Source organism: Elgaria multicarinata, chromosome 5 (assembly GCF_023053635.1).
Source record: "Elgaria multicarinata webbii isolate HBS135686 ecotype San Diego chromosome 5, rElgMul1.1.pri, whole genome shotgun sequence".
Taxonomy (NCBI): Eukaryota; Metazoa; Chordata; class Lepidosauria; order Squamata; family Anguidae; genus Elgaria; species Elgaria multicarinata.
Window position 1 is genome coordinate 111,342,558 of NC_086175.1, and position 16,956 is coordinate 111,359,513.

Sequence of the window (16,956 nt, forward strand, 5' to 3'; positions counted from 1 at the left end):
ACCTGCCCCATCCACACGCATGTGCCAGGGCATTTACAGATAACTCTGAAGTGATGTTTCTGACGTTTGGGTTTGGCATCTAGCAGAAGAACAAATATAGCACCGCTGTTGACATGCCATATCAAAACGAGAACAACAAAAGCCCTCGCGGAAGAGCTGACATGAAAAGATGGCCCTCCATTGTTGCTCTAGGATTGGGTGGGTGGAATCTATTGTAAGCTGTGAAAATGGAGAGACAAAAGCAGACTGAATAATTGATTTTCATATAGGGAAATTATGGGATGCCCTTCGAAGCCTGGCTGTGCCGGGGAAAGTCAGATTGTTTTCTGTGAGCTGACAAAGGTTGAGAGCTGGAGGGCCTGTGGGTGGACGGATAGGCGATATGCTTGTCATAGGAACAATAAAGGCTTGAAGTGACTGGACTGGGAACAAAGAGGAGTGTTGGCCTCCTCTGGAAAGGCTGTTCTACATTTTTACCTGGGTGGGTGAGATCCAAGAACCCATCTAGTTTAATTATCGAGTATTTGCCAGGGACTAGAAAGACACAGAGGCAGAAAATCACAGGGTAGTTAAGGAGAGCTCCGTTCACCATTGTTTGTTCTCTACTGCTAGCACAGGGATGCAGAACCTCAAGCTGAAGGGCCAAATCCGACCCTTGGGGGTTCCCCACAAGGCCACACCCCCTTCTCCTGGTCCCACCCATTTCCCCCAAACACCAATTGTTTGGTAGTTTCCTGACTTTTGTGCAGTTCCTGCCCCTATTCTAAAAGGTTGAAATATGTACATTTCCCAAGGCTTTGTTATTGGCAGCAAGAGCCTTACCTTAAAATTTGCTAGTATGTTTGGGTATTTTGTCCCCACCCCCTTTTGGCTTTACCTGCCATGGAAATGGTGTTTGTCCCTTAGGCTGAAAGATGTTCAACACCCCTGAGTTAGTGGTAAGACGCTTGGAACAACATCCCCCTAATCTCCAGATGTTTTGAAGCACAACTCCCACCATCTCTGACCATTAGCTGTGCTGGGTGGGTTGACGGGAATTATAGTCTAATACATCTGGAGGGTGCCAGGTTGTGGGTAGGCTGGCCTCTTCATTCTTTAGGATTACATCTGGCCTGACTACTCGTTTGGACTAACTTGAGCCTTGCTTTGTAGCCCACAGCGACTCACATCCGAGAATTCCTCACTCTCCTGGCCGTGTGTCACACCGTTGTTCCAGAAAGAGATGGAAACACGATCATCTACCAGGCCTCCTCTCCAGGTGGGTCACTGACTCCTTCTTCTGAGTGGGGGTGGAGAGCCAGGGGAACAAGAGCCCTGGGGGCTGAGATGGGTTCCTTATATGGAGCACAAGAGCTGGCAGACCCAGGTTGGTCATAGCCAATGCACATTGGGTTGGGCTGGGCGTTGATGCTCACTAGGGTTATTATTAGGCATGAAGGCCATGGGAAACCAGGAACTACATGCAGACTGGCCTATTAGAAATGGGAGCAACTCTGCCCAATGCAGGCATAGGAGGGTTATATACACACAGCGTACAGTTTAACTATGGAATTCACTTCCACAAGATGTAGTGATGGCCACCATTCTGGATGGACAGATTCATGGAGGAGAAGGCTGTCAATGGCTATTAGTCTTGATGGTGATATCCTCTCTCGAGGGTAAGAAGCAGTATGACTCTATACACTAGTTGCTGGGGAACATGGGTGGGGAGGGTGCAATTACCATGGCGTAGGGATGGGTGAATCTGTCAAGCTTGATCTTGACGAGGTTTCAGTTTTTCCACCTCTATTCTCATTCCGTCCCGGTTTGATGCAAGCTTTCTTCACCCACCCACCCACACTGAAATTGTATGTATTTTTGTGTACATATTTAAAATGTGCACATTTTTCAAATGTACAGAATATGCCCCCATTTACTAAAACAGTGGTCTTCACTGTTTTACAAGTAGGAGCCACTTTGGCTCCCAGTACCCCCACTGAGGCCAGTTGGGTGGGGGTGGGGCTCACACAGTACAGCGCTGAAACTAGCTAATCACATTGCTCTTTGTCTCTTGGGCTCCTCCCCCACCACAATTAATTGGCTGATCTCTCCTGTTCCTCTCTCCTAGTTCCTCTCCCCTTCCCTTAATTGGCACCACATTATAGCTTACAAGCGGCAGGTCTCCTGAAGCAGTCTCTGATAGCCCAGATCACAGCAGCCAGCACACTGCTGAAACAGACAACAAGGCAAAGCTAGGAAGCCCCTGCTAAGAGGGAGCAGCTACTTCAGAATTTTTTTATTATTATTATTATTATTATTATTATTATTATTATTATTATTATTATTTATTTATATAGCACCATCAATGTACATGGTGCTGTACAGAGTAAAACAGTAAATAGCAAGACCCTGCCGCATAGGCTTACATTCTAATAAAATCATAATAAAACAATAAGGAGGGGAAGAGAATGCAAACAGGCACAGGGTATGGTAAAACTAACAGTATAAAGTCAGAACAAAATCAAGAACAAAATCAAGAAGAGAGAGAGAGGCTCAGTTCAGACAACACTTTTCTCTACCGTGGTTTTAGAACTCCACAGTGGAGTTTTTACACCACCGTTGAGAGATGTGTTGTCTGGAGGGAAAGCTCCATCCCACGGTGGAGTTTGTTGGGAAAACACTCTATGAAGAATATCCACGCTGTGCAGAGGAGAGTTTGTGTTGCATGTTATGTGGAGGGCTCCATGGAATTTTCCATTGACTTTTCCTACTGGCTACAGAGTTCCCTGGCAAAAGCAGTGAAAGGAGCAAATGCAACTCTAGGAGAGCCACCTGAATTGGTTTTTTGCAGCAGTGGCTGATGGGATACCATCAGGAGGACTGGGGGAGGTGCAAGGGTGGAGGAACTGTCAATCAAACATTGTGTTGCCTTTTACTCAACTCCATGGGATCCCACAGTCACACTACGGTGGAGTTAGAACATGTTGTGTTGTGAGTGCCCCCTAAAAACTCAACAGTTGAATGGAATTTTCCCACTGCATAGAGAAATGTGTTGTCTGGACTCAGCCAGAGAGAGAGAGAGAGAATGAGGCATGCTTGAAGGGAATAGGAGCTACTAGTGGCGCTCCAGTCATTCTATGAAGAACACTGTATTAAAGTGTTTTTGCTCACATTTTAGAAATCTATGCATTTTTCTATGCACATTTTCCAAATGTGTGCATGTTGTCAAACGCTTCTTTTCTTTTCCTTTTTGTGGAATGCATCACAGGCTTGGAAATAAATAGATTTCTGGCTGAACATTGTGTTCAGTTTCGCATCCGGGTTTTGGGGGTGCCCATTGGTTTTCTCGCATTAAAATGCAAGCTTAACAAATTTCTCACCCATCCCTACCACTACGATGTAGCAAAGTTCACTAAAAAACAGTGGCATTTTGTTCTAGACAGCAAAGCAAAGTAAACAGACCCAGATAATACAATATGGTGGAAATTTGGATTGTAATGATTAGAGCATTTGTGCTTGTCTTTTCAACATAGTCCTTGCAGTAGAGATATATTTTTATTTCATCCAAAGTTGTAGAAATCCCCACTTAGAGAGGTTTTGTTGGTCCACTCTCCTTTAAGTTTCAGACGCGCTGCTATGACCTTTATGTGTCACTGAGGGTTTAATGTGGGCTAAAGTCCGACCTCCCTGTTTTCATGCTGAATTGTTTTATCCTGCTCTTGATTTGTATGTATTTTACTAATTTGAACTGTTTTTCTTGTCATTTGAAGTGCTTTTATTATGTGTCCAATTACTATTCCTTCCAAAAGTAATAATAATTGGGTACATAATAAAAGACTTCAAATAACAATAAAAACAGTTCAAATTAGTAAGAATAATTGGATACATAAAGCAGTTCCAACGACAATAAAAACAGTTCAAATTAGTAAAATCAATTTCATACAAAAAGCTGCTTTGGAGTTAATTTTATAAAGAAAAACTGGTGACGTTTTTTGTCCAAATAAATAATACTAAGGCCGTGTCTACACCAGCCGTTTATTCCAGGATAATAACGAAGTTGGCTCTACTGGGCCACGTGATGCTCAGCTGATCCTGCTGTGATCTTGGGTTGAGCCCTCACTTATTCAGGAATATCACTGGCTGCTTTTGTCATGTTTTTTCCAGCTCTCTCGCTACAATCCCAAAGTCCGCGGCTGGTGTGCCCCCCTTTTGCGAAGGTATTGCTGTTTGGCACGAGCTCCTGGCTCAGCGAACAGCCATCCCGCTGTCAGGGGTGTGTGCATGGGCATTGGCGTGTTTCATCACCGAGTGTGGTTTTTTTAAAACAAATATATCTCTGCTTAGCAGCGCATGTTCGACACAATACCTATTCCCCCTTGTGTTGCTATGTGTCTGCGCTGGTGTGCATCTCTCGAGTTATTAAAATAATAATCCGTGCCCAGTAACCATCTGCCTAGTTCCACCCACTTCTGCCGGTAGACATTCAGAACCACCATCACGGCGCACACGTTCTCCTGCAATGGCTGTCCTTTACTTGTGGGAAACATCGGTGGCATGTGCCCGTGAGCACTGATTGCGGAAGCTGGGAATCACTGCAATTATCCCTCCTCCGTTGAGAAAGGGCTGTAGGTGTAGATTAGCCCTAAGAGGCTGAAGAAAACAAGAAGGACCCATGCCTCTTTTCTAGATGCTTGTCAAGATCTGCAGCACCACCGTGAAACTGCTGCTGCTGCTGATGATGATGATGATGCCATGTTTGCACAAAATGTTCCATAATGGGGGGGGGGCTGTTCTTTCCCTTGACAGATGAAGCAGCCTTAGTTAAAGGAGCAAAAAAACTTGGGTACGTCTTCACCGGGAGGACGCCACGTTCTGTTATCATTGATGCGGTAAGAGAATCCACGAAACATAGCTGTGAGTCTCACAGAGAGCTCTGTTATTGGTGGGACTTGGAAGTACTCAAAACAATAAGTAAAACAGGGCAGGGCTGGACATCTCTGTCTGGTGAGCTGGCAAAAGCACCTGTCATGGTCTGGCGTTCAACTTCCAGTGGTGTCTTGGGAGCAAACACTTTATGGAAAGGGCTGTAGCTCAATGGTAGAGCACATGGTTTGCTTTCAAAATGTCTCTGATTGCATTCCAAGCATCTCCAGACAGGGCTGGGAAAGACATCTGTATGTAACTCTGGAACCTGGTGCCCTCCAGCTGTGTTGGACTAGAACACCCGTAATCTGGGAGCTGTCGTCCAACACATCTGGAGAGCACCAAGTTCAGGAAGGCTACCCTGGAGACCAGGGTTGGGCAACTTTTTCAGCCCCAGCAGCCAGATAGCAGCCAGGTAGAAGCCAGAGTTCACATGCACACACATACCTATACATGCACACATTGGATGGAATCACTGGGGGAGCAAGAGTCTCCTTTTCCCCCAGTGATCCTGCGCAGGACCACTGTTATCACCACTATTCGTGGTGGAGAATCAGTGATCCTGGCTGCATTAGGATCAATTGTGCTGGGGAAGAGAGCATATGCGAATGGCTGTTCTCACTCATGTCCTTCCCCAAGCTCAATTAGGTTCCAGGTGGCTGTCAGAAGTGCACATGTGCAATTGAGTCATCCCTACATCTCCTTTCCCGAGCATAATCTTGCCACCTTGGCACGGGAAGAGGAAGTGGTGCACCTTGGGCCCCTGCTATGGGCCACTCAGGTGGCCCATAGCCTTGGGTTACTCGCCCCTGGTGTAGACAGTACTGAGTGAGATGGCCCAGTTGACTGGCTCCATATACGGCAGTTTCCCATGTTTAGGCCACCCCAGAGCATGGATGAAGTACAAGAGATGCAAATAGGGTGGAAAACCTGTGGTTGGGTTAGGGGCGGGGGTCAGGGAGCTAGGGATAGGCAATTTCTCAAGCTCTAAATAAACAGATTTAAATTCTACTGTGAACTACAAGGCCAGAATATAGTTTGCCTAGTTACAGGCCATTGATATCAGTTGTGTGTCAGGTTTATTGACCCAGTTCTTGAGAGGCCGAAGTTACTGGAAATGAGCAACCTACCAAGCAGAATGGCCCCTGTCACTTGAATGGGAGCCCTGTGTAAGCTTTAAAATGAGGTTGTGCCTCCCCGGTGCTCAGCAGATCGCGCTATTATGAATAGATGCTGTGCACTTTGCCATATTTGTGGAGGTTTTCATAAGTACCCTGCTTGACCCAGCAGAGGGAGCCATCTTCACGTATTTGGATGTGAGTATTTGAACACTAGATGGTTTCCTTGCCGTTCTCCATTGTCTAGTGTCGTTCTAGTTTTCCTGTGCTAAAGTTTGTCTTCTCTCTCACATATTTGCAGCTAGGAAAAGAAGAGACATTCGAGATCCTTAATGTGTTGGAATTTTCAAGGTAATTGGGCTTTTTAGAGCTATTTCAGTATGTTAAAGGGGAGAAAAACACAATTTTCTAGAAATATCCTAACATCTAAACAAGTATTTTAGCTCTTCAGTTTAATTTTATTATGTCCAAGACATCTAAATCAAATACAGCTTGAAAGGTGGCTTTAACTTAATTCGGAAATCATAGGAGTTCATCAGACAAACATTTTACCTCACGCTTTCTATTGCCCACTCGTGGTTTTTCTTGCATCCTTTAGACAACACCGTCTGCCTCCTACATGCTTCCCACTCCTTCTTGCCTTTTAATCCGGCTTTATTTTGGAAACTGAATGCGCCGCTGTTTCCTGCTGTGTAAAATGGCCCCTGAATGAGCCACATGGTCTTTGTTTACTTCCTCTTTCTTCTCTGGGAAGAAAGAGGAAGTGATGTGGGACAGGAGCGGGGGTGGAGAAGCGACAGTAGGGAACCGCAATTCTCCACCCCCCAGTCTGATGACACTCATAGTGGCTTGGATCGTAACTAGGCTGCCATGAATGGAAGGATTTCTTCCATTCATGGATAGGATCAGGATCCAGTGGAGAATCATACTGGCAAACAGGTGAAGGGTGATTTTTGCTATTTCCCCCTTCCCTTGCAGCTCTCCCCTCTTGTTCCACAGGGCACAGGGCACCCTCCGGCGCAAACATTTAGAGAGCGCAACAGCGAAGAGGGAAGTGGTGCAAATCACCTCTCTTCCTTCTGCTGCTAGGAGTCTTCCATAAGCAGAACTCCTATTAGGAGAAAGTCCCACCAGTGGAATAAAATAGAGGATCCCAGCCATCATCTACTGATGGTCTGGAGTAGCTTTTTCCAACCAAGGTGTAAATAAATCCATAGCAGACAACATCCACATGTAGTCACCCATCCCACTGCAGGCCGAAGCATTTCCAGCTGAGCAAATGTGACATAGCATGCTAGCCCCCCGCACATCTATAAATTGGGTTTTGTCTTCATCGGGTCCGCTTTGCCTTCAGTCCCATCCACCCACCACTGGAATGTGGTCCCCAAGAGCTTCTCCAAATAGTATTTGACCCCCAGGCTTAAAGGGGTTCTGCACCCCTGCTCTGTAGCCTTACTTGATTATCCTCATCTAAGCTTTGTTTTTCTGTTGTAGTCAGCTGTATATCATTGCAATTATTGGTTGCACTCTGGTCGTAGCCTGCTATACAACTTGTCTCCTAATTTTTAAAAATGTTGCTCATTACTGAGAAGCATGATCTTAAGATCCTAACGCTAAGAAGATTGGGGTTCTCTCCCTGCCCCCCCCCGGGGGGGGGGGCTTTCTACCACAAATGTATGTATACTCAGTTTCTGTGCCTAACCTACACCAAGCAGGATATTGCACTATGAAAACAGTAGGAAAGAGGCAGGAGTCACACAACTGCTTTTAGCAGTATTGAAGTGCACTGACAATTGTTGGGGCCCATTGACACAGACCATATATTCTGCTCCCATAGTCCTATATCCTGCTTGGTGTACATTAGGCCTGAGAAACACGCTTGAACATTCAGTCAGTTCCACCCCGTCCCACCCACCCCCAAAGAGGCCAGTGACAAAATGCATTCTTGTGAGAGAAGTAGTTCATTAATTTCAAAATAATGGCATGCGGTTCATTCAGTTTGTTCATTTAGAAAACAAGATTAGGAAGGGGTGTTCAGTTCCCATTGTTGCCGATTGGTATATCTCAAAGGAAACTGGCACAGATTTGTGACATAATTTCTTCCAGTAATTAAATTTCTTGCAGATTGCTGTTGATTTCTCTTTGCACTGACATGTCCTTAGCACAGCCTTCCTCAACCTGGGGCGCTCCGGCTGGGGCATTCTGGGAGATGCAGTCCAACACATCCGGAGAGCCCCAGGTTGAGGAAGGCTGCCTTAGCACTTTCACTATTGCTCGCTTAATCAATGTGAATTTTCATTAAAATAAAAAATAAATAAAACTAGGCACAAAGATGTTCCGTTTACAGTGTAACCTTAAAGAACATAGATTAGGAAGTAAGTCCCATTGAAGTAAGTGGACCACACATCCAAGCTGACATTAGGATCAAGTTATAAGTCATATATGTGCCCTTGCCAGTATGCTTCAGTACATTCATAAATTATTATTATTATTATTATTATTATTGATTTATTTATATAGCACCATCAATGTACATGGTGCTGTACAGAGTAAAACAGTAAATAGCAAGACCCTGCCGCATAGGCTTGCATTCTAATAAAATCATAGTAAAGCAATAAGGAGGGGAAGAGAATGCAAACAGGCACTGGGTAGGGTAAACAGGCACTGGGTAGGGTAAAACTAACAGTATAAAGTCAGAACAAAATCAAGTTTTAAAAGCTTTAGGAAAAAGAAAAGTTTTTAGCTGAGCTTTAAAACCTGCCGTTGAACTTGTAGTTCTCAAATGTTCTGGAAGAGCGTTCCAGGCATAAGGGGCAGCAGAAGAAAATGGACGAAGCCGAGCAAGGGAAGTAGAGACCCTTGGGCAGGCGAGAAACATGGCATCAGAGGAGCGAAGAGCACGAGCGGGGCAATAGTGTGAGATGAGAGAGGAGAGATAGGAAGGAGCTAGACAGTGAAAAGCTTTGTAGGTCAACAGGAGAAGTTTATATTGGATTCTGAAGTGAATTGGAAGCCAATGAAGATATATATATATATTTTCCTTTGTGTGCTCGTGAACCCCTGTCCTATGGGAAATGGCTTCATGAGCCTTCGTTCTTCCTCTTTGGGTCAAAAGTTTAGACTTGTAGGTGTTTTCCACCAACCACTGGGGTTTTACATTTTGTTAGTCAGTCTCAGTCTGTCTCCCTTCCTTCTCTAACTTCTCTTTTCACGTGTTCCGCTAGCCAGAATTCTTTTCATTCACAAAATGAAAAATATATAAATAGTCTCTTTGGTTGTTAGAGCACTCTATTAAAGTGGCTGTTGATGGCTGACAACATTACTTTCTGGAGACTGCAATAAGCTTAGGGTTTCATGCATTGCTTCTTTTGCATGTTCATGCATGCACACATACGCTCATGCATGCATGCGCACTTCTTTTCTCCTTGAACTTCTCAGATCAGTTTTTTTTAAAAAGGCTATTAGTTGTGAGATTCACACGTGAGTTTGGGAGTACAGAGAAGTGATACCTAAGAAATCCTAAACACATATTTTTTTGCTATACCTTCAAGGCTAACAAATTCATGGTGGACCAGAACATGAAGATGTTATCCTCCATTGACAGATGAACATACTATATAGAGGAAAATGATAAAAGGCGGGCCCAAAAGATCATGGAAATACAAGAGGTACCTCAAAAGCTTGGCCTACAAAAATATTGCGGACTGTACCTCTTACATTTCAAGGCCGTTGGGACCCCCTGTTTATAGGTCCTCACAACTGCAGCTCCTGCCCTTCCTCTCTGTGCAACCTCCTGCACCCTGAAAGGTAGCTCCTGAATCTTGGGGGATTCTTAGAACACTGTGTGGTTGCAGCACAAAGAGCTACTGCTTGCAGAGGAAATTCAGAGGAAATCATGTGCCTCCTCTTCACAGTAGGGTCCTTTTTGGATTCATCCCAAGTTTTCTCTCTCTGTGTGTGTATGTGTGTGTGTTTAAAATCTGCCCACTGAAGATAACACTTCATACATCTGATGAAATCCATGAATGCTTATGCCCCAATAAATCTGCTTGACTTTAAGAAGCCAGAAGTCTGTGTGTGTGTTTGCTTTAACAGAAAAACAAGGCTACGTTCTGGAATGATTGCTAAGAAATAGTATCCAGAAGGGTAGCTGTGTTAGTCTGTTACAGCAAAAACAACAGAATCTTGTGGCCCCTTAAAGACTCAGGCTACAATCCTATGCTGGAGGTTATGGAAAATGTCCACAATCTTGCCTAAATCTGTTAGTCTTCAAGGTGCCACATGACACTTTGTTGTTAGGAAATAGTACTAATTCCATACTGGAAACTCAGGTGTTTTTAAAGTCAGCGTCTCTGTGTGTCTCCCTGCCGTCTGTTCCTAAATTGCTTTGCCAGTGTGACTGGGAGAACTACCAGCTGAAAGTTGGAGTAGGGTAGGGCACTATGTTTAGGACTGCTTTGCAAATAAATCCACCAAAGACAGTAGCCCTCAGTGTTTTTTGCTAGCTTGTCTGGTCACAAGTACCAGTCTTTTATCATTTGCTCTACACTGACAACTTAAAAGCATAATTTCAGGATCCTGTATCTTTCTTGGGATGCCTCATTCCCCTAAGAATCTAATGGCACTACTTTTCTTTGCTCTAGTGCCTTTATGTCACTAACAGCCATGACTGTTACTCCAATCCCCCCGCCCCATCTCAAGCCTATTTGCATGAACAGCAACTAACACACAAAACATCTCACACTAAATCAAGGAGCAAAGACTGCCACGATTAACTGGCTTGGAAACAAATGATCAGTAATGAATGGGAGCAAAGACTGGCACAGTTAGTCCATAAATATTTCCACCATTTGTCAGCCATTTTTGCTAAACAAGAACATCATCAAATTACAATGAAGCCTTCTTCTTCTTCTTCTTCTTCTTCTTCTTCTTCTTCTTCTTCTTCTTCTTCTTCTTCTTCTTCTTCTTCTTCCCAGTAATAGAAAAAGAATGTCTGTAATCGTTCGGACTCCAGCAGGACGACTGCGTTTGTACTGCAAAGGAGCGGTAAGTATTCCATTCCTGTTAACAAGAAATGGTTATGACACAATTGTGTTGTGACCCTGATTCATTGAGTTTAATAAATAAAACAAAACAAATGACCATCAGTAGCACATCCAGTTTATAAATTAACAGTGCAATCTGATGCATGTTTAGACAGAAAAAATAATCCTACAACTCCCGGCATTCCCCATCCAGCTGGGAGTTGTAGGACTTTTTTCTGTCTAAACATGCATTTGATTGCATCCTTATAGACTGGAATTGTTTAAAATGTATAGATTTAACAATCTCTCTCTCTCTCTCTCTCTCTCTCTCTCTCTCTCTCTCTCTCTTTCTATGTATATATAAAAGAGATTTGTAAATGTGAAACATTTTGGTATAAAACACCAGCTTCAGTCACAAAAGAGGAGCCAGAACAGGGTGAACAATCAGTGAAGAAACATAGATTAACTATCAGCATGTGTACTCAACAGTCAATAAAGTCACATTAATAAACATCATGGCTTGTTTCATCTCATCCTTTACATTGATATCAGGTTTCAATTTATCAATAAAGTTGGCTGCCTTAATCTTTCTCCTTTATTTTCACAACTGTCAATAACTATGAGTCTTACTGTTTTTGCCATTAAGGATTGTTCACGCTTCACTCAGTACCTAAATTTTATGTCATGATCAATAAATAAGTGCACCTTAGGGTGCAATCCTGTGCAGGTTTAGACAGAAAAAACTCTTACAACCTGCATCACTCCCTAGCCGGCATATTCTGTCTAAACATGCATAGGATTGCACCCTTAGGATTTTATTTTCTGGATTGGGATTGTTCACCAGGTTAAGGCAGCCTGGGCCCCTCTAGAGGTCTTGGTCTGCAACTACTATCAGCTCCAGGCCAATGGTTGGGGATTATGGGAGTTGTAGTCTAACCATCTGGAAGGCACCAGGTTGCCTACTCCTAGTTAAAAAAAAATGCCAATAATCAATTTTACATTCTCAATCAGGGCCGCCATCTTTTCTCTCCAACAGGCTAACTGTTAGAGTGGAGGGTTGTTTCTGGGCATGACTCCACAGTTTATTATTGTATCCAAGGATTTGTGGGTCAGGGCCACTAACTTCCTTGTGGATTCAAAATGTTTTCCGTGGTTAATCTTAGAAAACGTTTGGATACGAGCCGCCTTAACCATCCTGGAGTGGCAAGGATATATAAGTCTTCAATAAATACTGCAAAATGCATGTCTGTCCTTGATCCTTACTTATATACTTTCTCATTGGCAGGATAACGTTATTTTTGAAAGACTGTCCAAAGATTCTCTGTACATGGAGACAACGCTATGCCATCTTGAATATTTTGCCACTGAAGGTGAGCTTTCCATTTTAGTAGCATAGGCTGCAGATAGTTGAGCAGGCCACATGTCTATCTAACTTGGGCAGGGCTGGTGCCAGACTATTTTGCGCCCTAGGCAAGGTGAGCTACTTGCCACCTGCCCCACCCCCCAAATTGGCAACGTCGATTCAGCTGTTCAAGAAGAGTCTCTTAACTATTATATTTTTTCCTTTTATTATGTTTTTTCTTAAAACAGCTAATTTGTATAAAACTGTGACCCTTAAAGGTCAGTACTGCGCCCCTTTGAGGTTTGCGCCCTAGGCGGCTGCCTAGTTGGCCTAATGGTAGCGCTGATCTTGGGAGCTGTCTAAATGCATGGAAAGCCCCAGTGGGGATTACTCACCGCCACCCTGCACCAGTGGTATTGCGGGGTTTGGTGGCAGAGTGATGCCAACCCCTGATCTATATATAAAATAAAATGGAGGGAATTTCAGAAACGGGGGATTCTTCTGCCTATCCGACCTGCCTCCCTGGGATTGATCATGGTATGATTGAGGCATTGTAGTTCCTGGTACTATAGTCAGCCTGCTAGTCCCAGTTTTGCAGGTTTTGTAGTGTTACAAAGCTGGTTTGACCAGACGTGCAGGCTGTTACGCCTCTCATACCGTTTTCAGCTCCCTTAAAACTATAATCTGCCTCCCGCCACAGGAGACGTTGCAATGGGGATTAAATAGAGTCCCAGCCTTACTATTCAAGCCAGCGTTGAATCATGCTCCGGTGAAAATGGAGTTGGGTTTGGATTGTGATCTTGTTTAAAGAGGTGTGAAACAAAAGATCCTCGGAAATGGAGCAGTACAGTAGAAGTGACGTTAACGGAGCCTCGTGGCTGTCAACTGGTGCTAACGCTCTTTTTGAACAAGACTTTGGGGAGGAGGAAGGCTGAAATGGATCAGGAGAGCGGCGGACGGGGAATAGAACAAAGAGGACAGGAGGAGAGGCGAAACGTAGGGTAACCATATTCTAAATGTTTAGAAAAATTTTACAAAGAAGAAATTGCATCCAACAGCCCAGACTCACACTGAGTTTCCTTAAGATTCATTCCTGGAACTTCCCCCAATGAGTTTGAAATCAGTCTCTTATTTCATTGGTAATGGGGACATTACCAAGGCAGAGCAATCTGGGGAGCAGACTATGTTTTTATGGTACCAGACTGCAGGAAGATCCTTATTTCTCCCTGCAGTTGGTGTTGTTGTTCCCCCGTACCCTTTCTTCTGGGAACTCCCACAACCTCAAAAATATAATCTTTCTGTTTTATATGGCACACTCTCTCCTCTTTCTGGTTGACTTGTGGCAGAAGTGAAATCATGACTTTTATGTATGCTGAATTCTATCAGCGGCCCCGTAAAATTGTGTTGCTCATATTCTAGAGGGGCCTGTTTGCCAAATTACTATGCACGGTTAACCCGTGTCAACGTCAGTGCGAATTGCATGTCTCCGTTAAACGGAAATACTGAGCATTACACTATTTGCAGCAGAGCAGTAATGTGAAGCTACACACCTACCTCATGTCATGGTTCTGTGACTTACAATTTAATTTACCAATACACATTCTAGTAAAGTGTAATTTCTAAAACTGAAAGTTGCATGGAGATGTTAGAGATGTTTTCCAGGTTTGCTGGGAGGAAAGCTCGGATGATGGTGCTGTAAAAAGAGCAAATGCTATTTTGGGCTGCTTTAATAGAAGTGTAGCTTCCAAATTACGCGAGGTACTGGTTCCCCTCTATTCGGCACTGGTTAGGCCTCGTCTTGAGTATTGCGTCCAGTTCTGGGCACCACACGTCAAGAAGGATGCAGACAAGCTGGAGGGGGTTCAGAGGGCAGCAACGAGGATGGTCAGGAGTCTGGAAACAAAGCCCTATGAGGAGAGACTGAAAGAACTGGGCATGTTTAGCCTGGAAAAGAGAAGATTGAGGGGAGACATGATAGCACTCTTCAAATACTTGAAAGGTTGTCACACAGAGGAGGGCCAGGATCTCTTCTCGATCCTCCCAGAGTGCAGGACACGGAATAACGGGCTCAAGTTAAAGGAAGCCAGATTCCGGATGGATATCAGGAAAAAACTTCCTGACGGTTAGAGCAGTACAACAATGGAACCAATGACGTAAGGAGGTCGTGGGCTCTCCCACACTGGAAGCCTTCAAGAGGCAGCTGGACAGCTATCTCTCAGGGATGCTTTAAGGTGGATTCTTGCATTGAGCAGGGGGTTGGATTCAGTGTCCTTATAGGCCCCTTCCAACTCTACTAGTCTATGATTCTATGATGGTTGTAATATTGGATCCAGCTTTCCAGATGGTGTGATAACAGAACCGTTCTCTTACGCTGGTGGCTCCAGTGTCAGTGGGGCAGTGAATCCTTTAGAGTTCTGACTGTTGGGATGCCTAAGTCCCATATCTAGTGCTACCAGACAAGGAAGTGTCCCTCAAAAAATACCTGTAGCATTCAAAGATTCATAGTGATTTGCCCTCATTGAGTTTAACTGTGCTGAGAAAAATCCACGTGAGCTTCCCTAAGAGGAGCTATGGGCTGGAGCAAGACTTATGCAGGATCTAAACCACTGCTTTATAGTGGTATTGAAGTTCACTGACAAGTGTTGGGGCTCATTAACACATGAACACCAAGCAGAATATAACACTATGAAAGCGGTATGAAAGTGGTATGTGTCATGGGCCCCAACAGTTCTCAGAGTACTTCAATACTGCTCTAAAGCAGTCGCGTAGATCCTGCCGCCATATACCACTTTCAAACCACTTTCATAGCGCTAAATCTTGCTTGGTGTAGATCTGGCCTTATTTATAAGCAGAGTAACCCCATTGAAATCAATAGAACCTAAGCTAGTCATGACGAATATGATTTCATTGGGTCTCCTCTAGTTATGACTAAAACTGGATCCAACCCCGTATATAGTGTGGTGCGGGGGAATAACAATTTTTGCCTCTGAAGAAGTGGACTGTAGTCCACAAAAGCATGTACCATGACACATTTTTAGATTTTAAGGTGCCACCAGATTCTGTTGTTTGTGCTGCAACAGACTAAATTGGCTGCGCCTTCAGAAATTATTTATCTAAATCAGTGCACAAGGTGAACCATGGAAGAGAGAGACAGAGACAGAGAGAGTTTCTGCATCGTGATCTGTACCATCAACTTCCCCAAGTAAATAAGGAGCTCACAGCCTCCTGCCTTGCCTCCTCCGAAAGTGGATGGGGAGTTCTCAGACGCCCACTTCCTGGCTTTGGAAAGATATGCACAGAGCAAGGTGGTCAAAGAGTCAGAGAAGAGATTGCATGGCCTTTCATGTCTGTTTGCCTTGTGCTGCATTTTGAGAAACACTGATCCAAGAAATGAAGACGAGGCGCTATCGTTGAGTAGGTGGTTTGGGGATTCCTGCCTCCCTAGTCCCCTCCTTTTATATGCAAAGGCATTGAAGTCAAAGGGCTTGACATCTGTTTAATTGATGGCTAGATGTATTTTATTTGTTGGATAAGGCATCTTAAAAATCTATGTGTGTCTGTCTGTCTCTCTCACACACACACTTCGTAATTTCATTGGGAAGCTGCCTTTCAATCCCTGCTTCATTGACCACACAGTTTTTGTACAACAGAAGTGTCTATCCCTATCAGTTCATTTGTTTTATACATCAGGTTCAAAGAGAATGGGGATGTACACACAACGTATGGGTTAATCACCCTGAACAACCCAACAACAAACCATGGCTTTTCAAGGTGGCTTGTTTGAGAAAAATATGCCACATTGAATGGCTAACAAGCCAATGTCCTGGTTCAGACAACACGCTAAGCCACGGTTGAACAAACAACCCATGGTTCAACATCAATCCACACTCAGTCAGTGAGTGTGGGTTAGCATGTTGTGTGAACTCAGTCCATTCCACATGATGAGCTCCCCTATCTCACTAGGGGCTTGTGCCAAAAGTTAAATATTCTGTTGTCAATTCTATCAATAGCCCTGTAACATCATATTATTCATACTCCACTGCCTGCATTTCCATTTTTAGGTTTGAGGACTCTGTGCATTGCATATGCAGACCTATCGGAAAGCGCTTACCGGGATTGGCTGAACGTATATAGTGAAGCCAGCACTAACTTGAAAGACAGAACTCAAAAGTTGGAGGAGTGCTATGAGATCATTGAGAAGGTAACCATAAGGGCTGCTTACAACCACATCCTTTCCCTCTTACACCCACTGATCTTAGCTTGGAGCAGAACTTTATCAAGACTGGTGGTGGGAGATCTTAAAGATGACATGTTGGCCCAGTGTAACATTAAACCTTTTCAGATGTTTGAAAATAGAACTCCTTTAAAGTTCTGACTGAAACCCAGAGTGGATTTACAACCCTTCTGACATCGGAGCCACTAGCCTCCACTTTTTAAAACAACAATAACATTACAACAAAATTACACAAATACTAATCACTGATGAAACTGCACACTCTGCTGTGCCCTACAGAGCATGGCTGGCTGAGTCACACCTCAAGGAAAGGTGGGTCTTGAGGAAATGCTTAAA

The 16,956-nt window shown here is 44.0% G+C and overlaps 1 protein-coding gene across 1 annotated transcript in view; it reads left to right on the forward strand.

The window, feature by feature from the left end:
• ATP8A2 (ATPase phospholipid transporting 8A2) overlaps positions 1–16,956 on the forward strand; it is a 464,367-nt gene that overhangs the window by 146,826 nt on the left and 300,585 nt on the right. The window contains exons 17-22 of the mRNA XM_063127035.1: positions 1,153–1,258; positions 4,786–4,868; positions 6,322–6,371; positions 10,997–11,066; positions 12,330–12,414; positions 16,448–16,587. Coding sequence (XP_062983105.1) covers positions 1,153–1,258; positions 4,786–4,868; positions 6,322–6,371; positions 10,997–11,066; positions 12,330–12,414; positions 16,448–16,587 — 534 coding nt within the window. The remainder of the gene's footprint in view (positions 1–1,152; positions 1,259–4,785; positions 4,869–6,321; positions 6,372–10,996; positions 11,067–12,329; positions 12,415–16,447; positions 16,588–16,956) is intronic.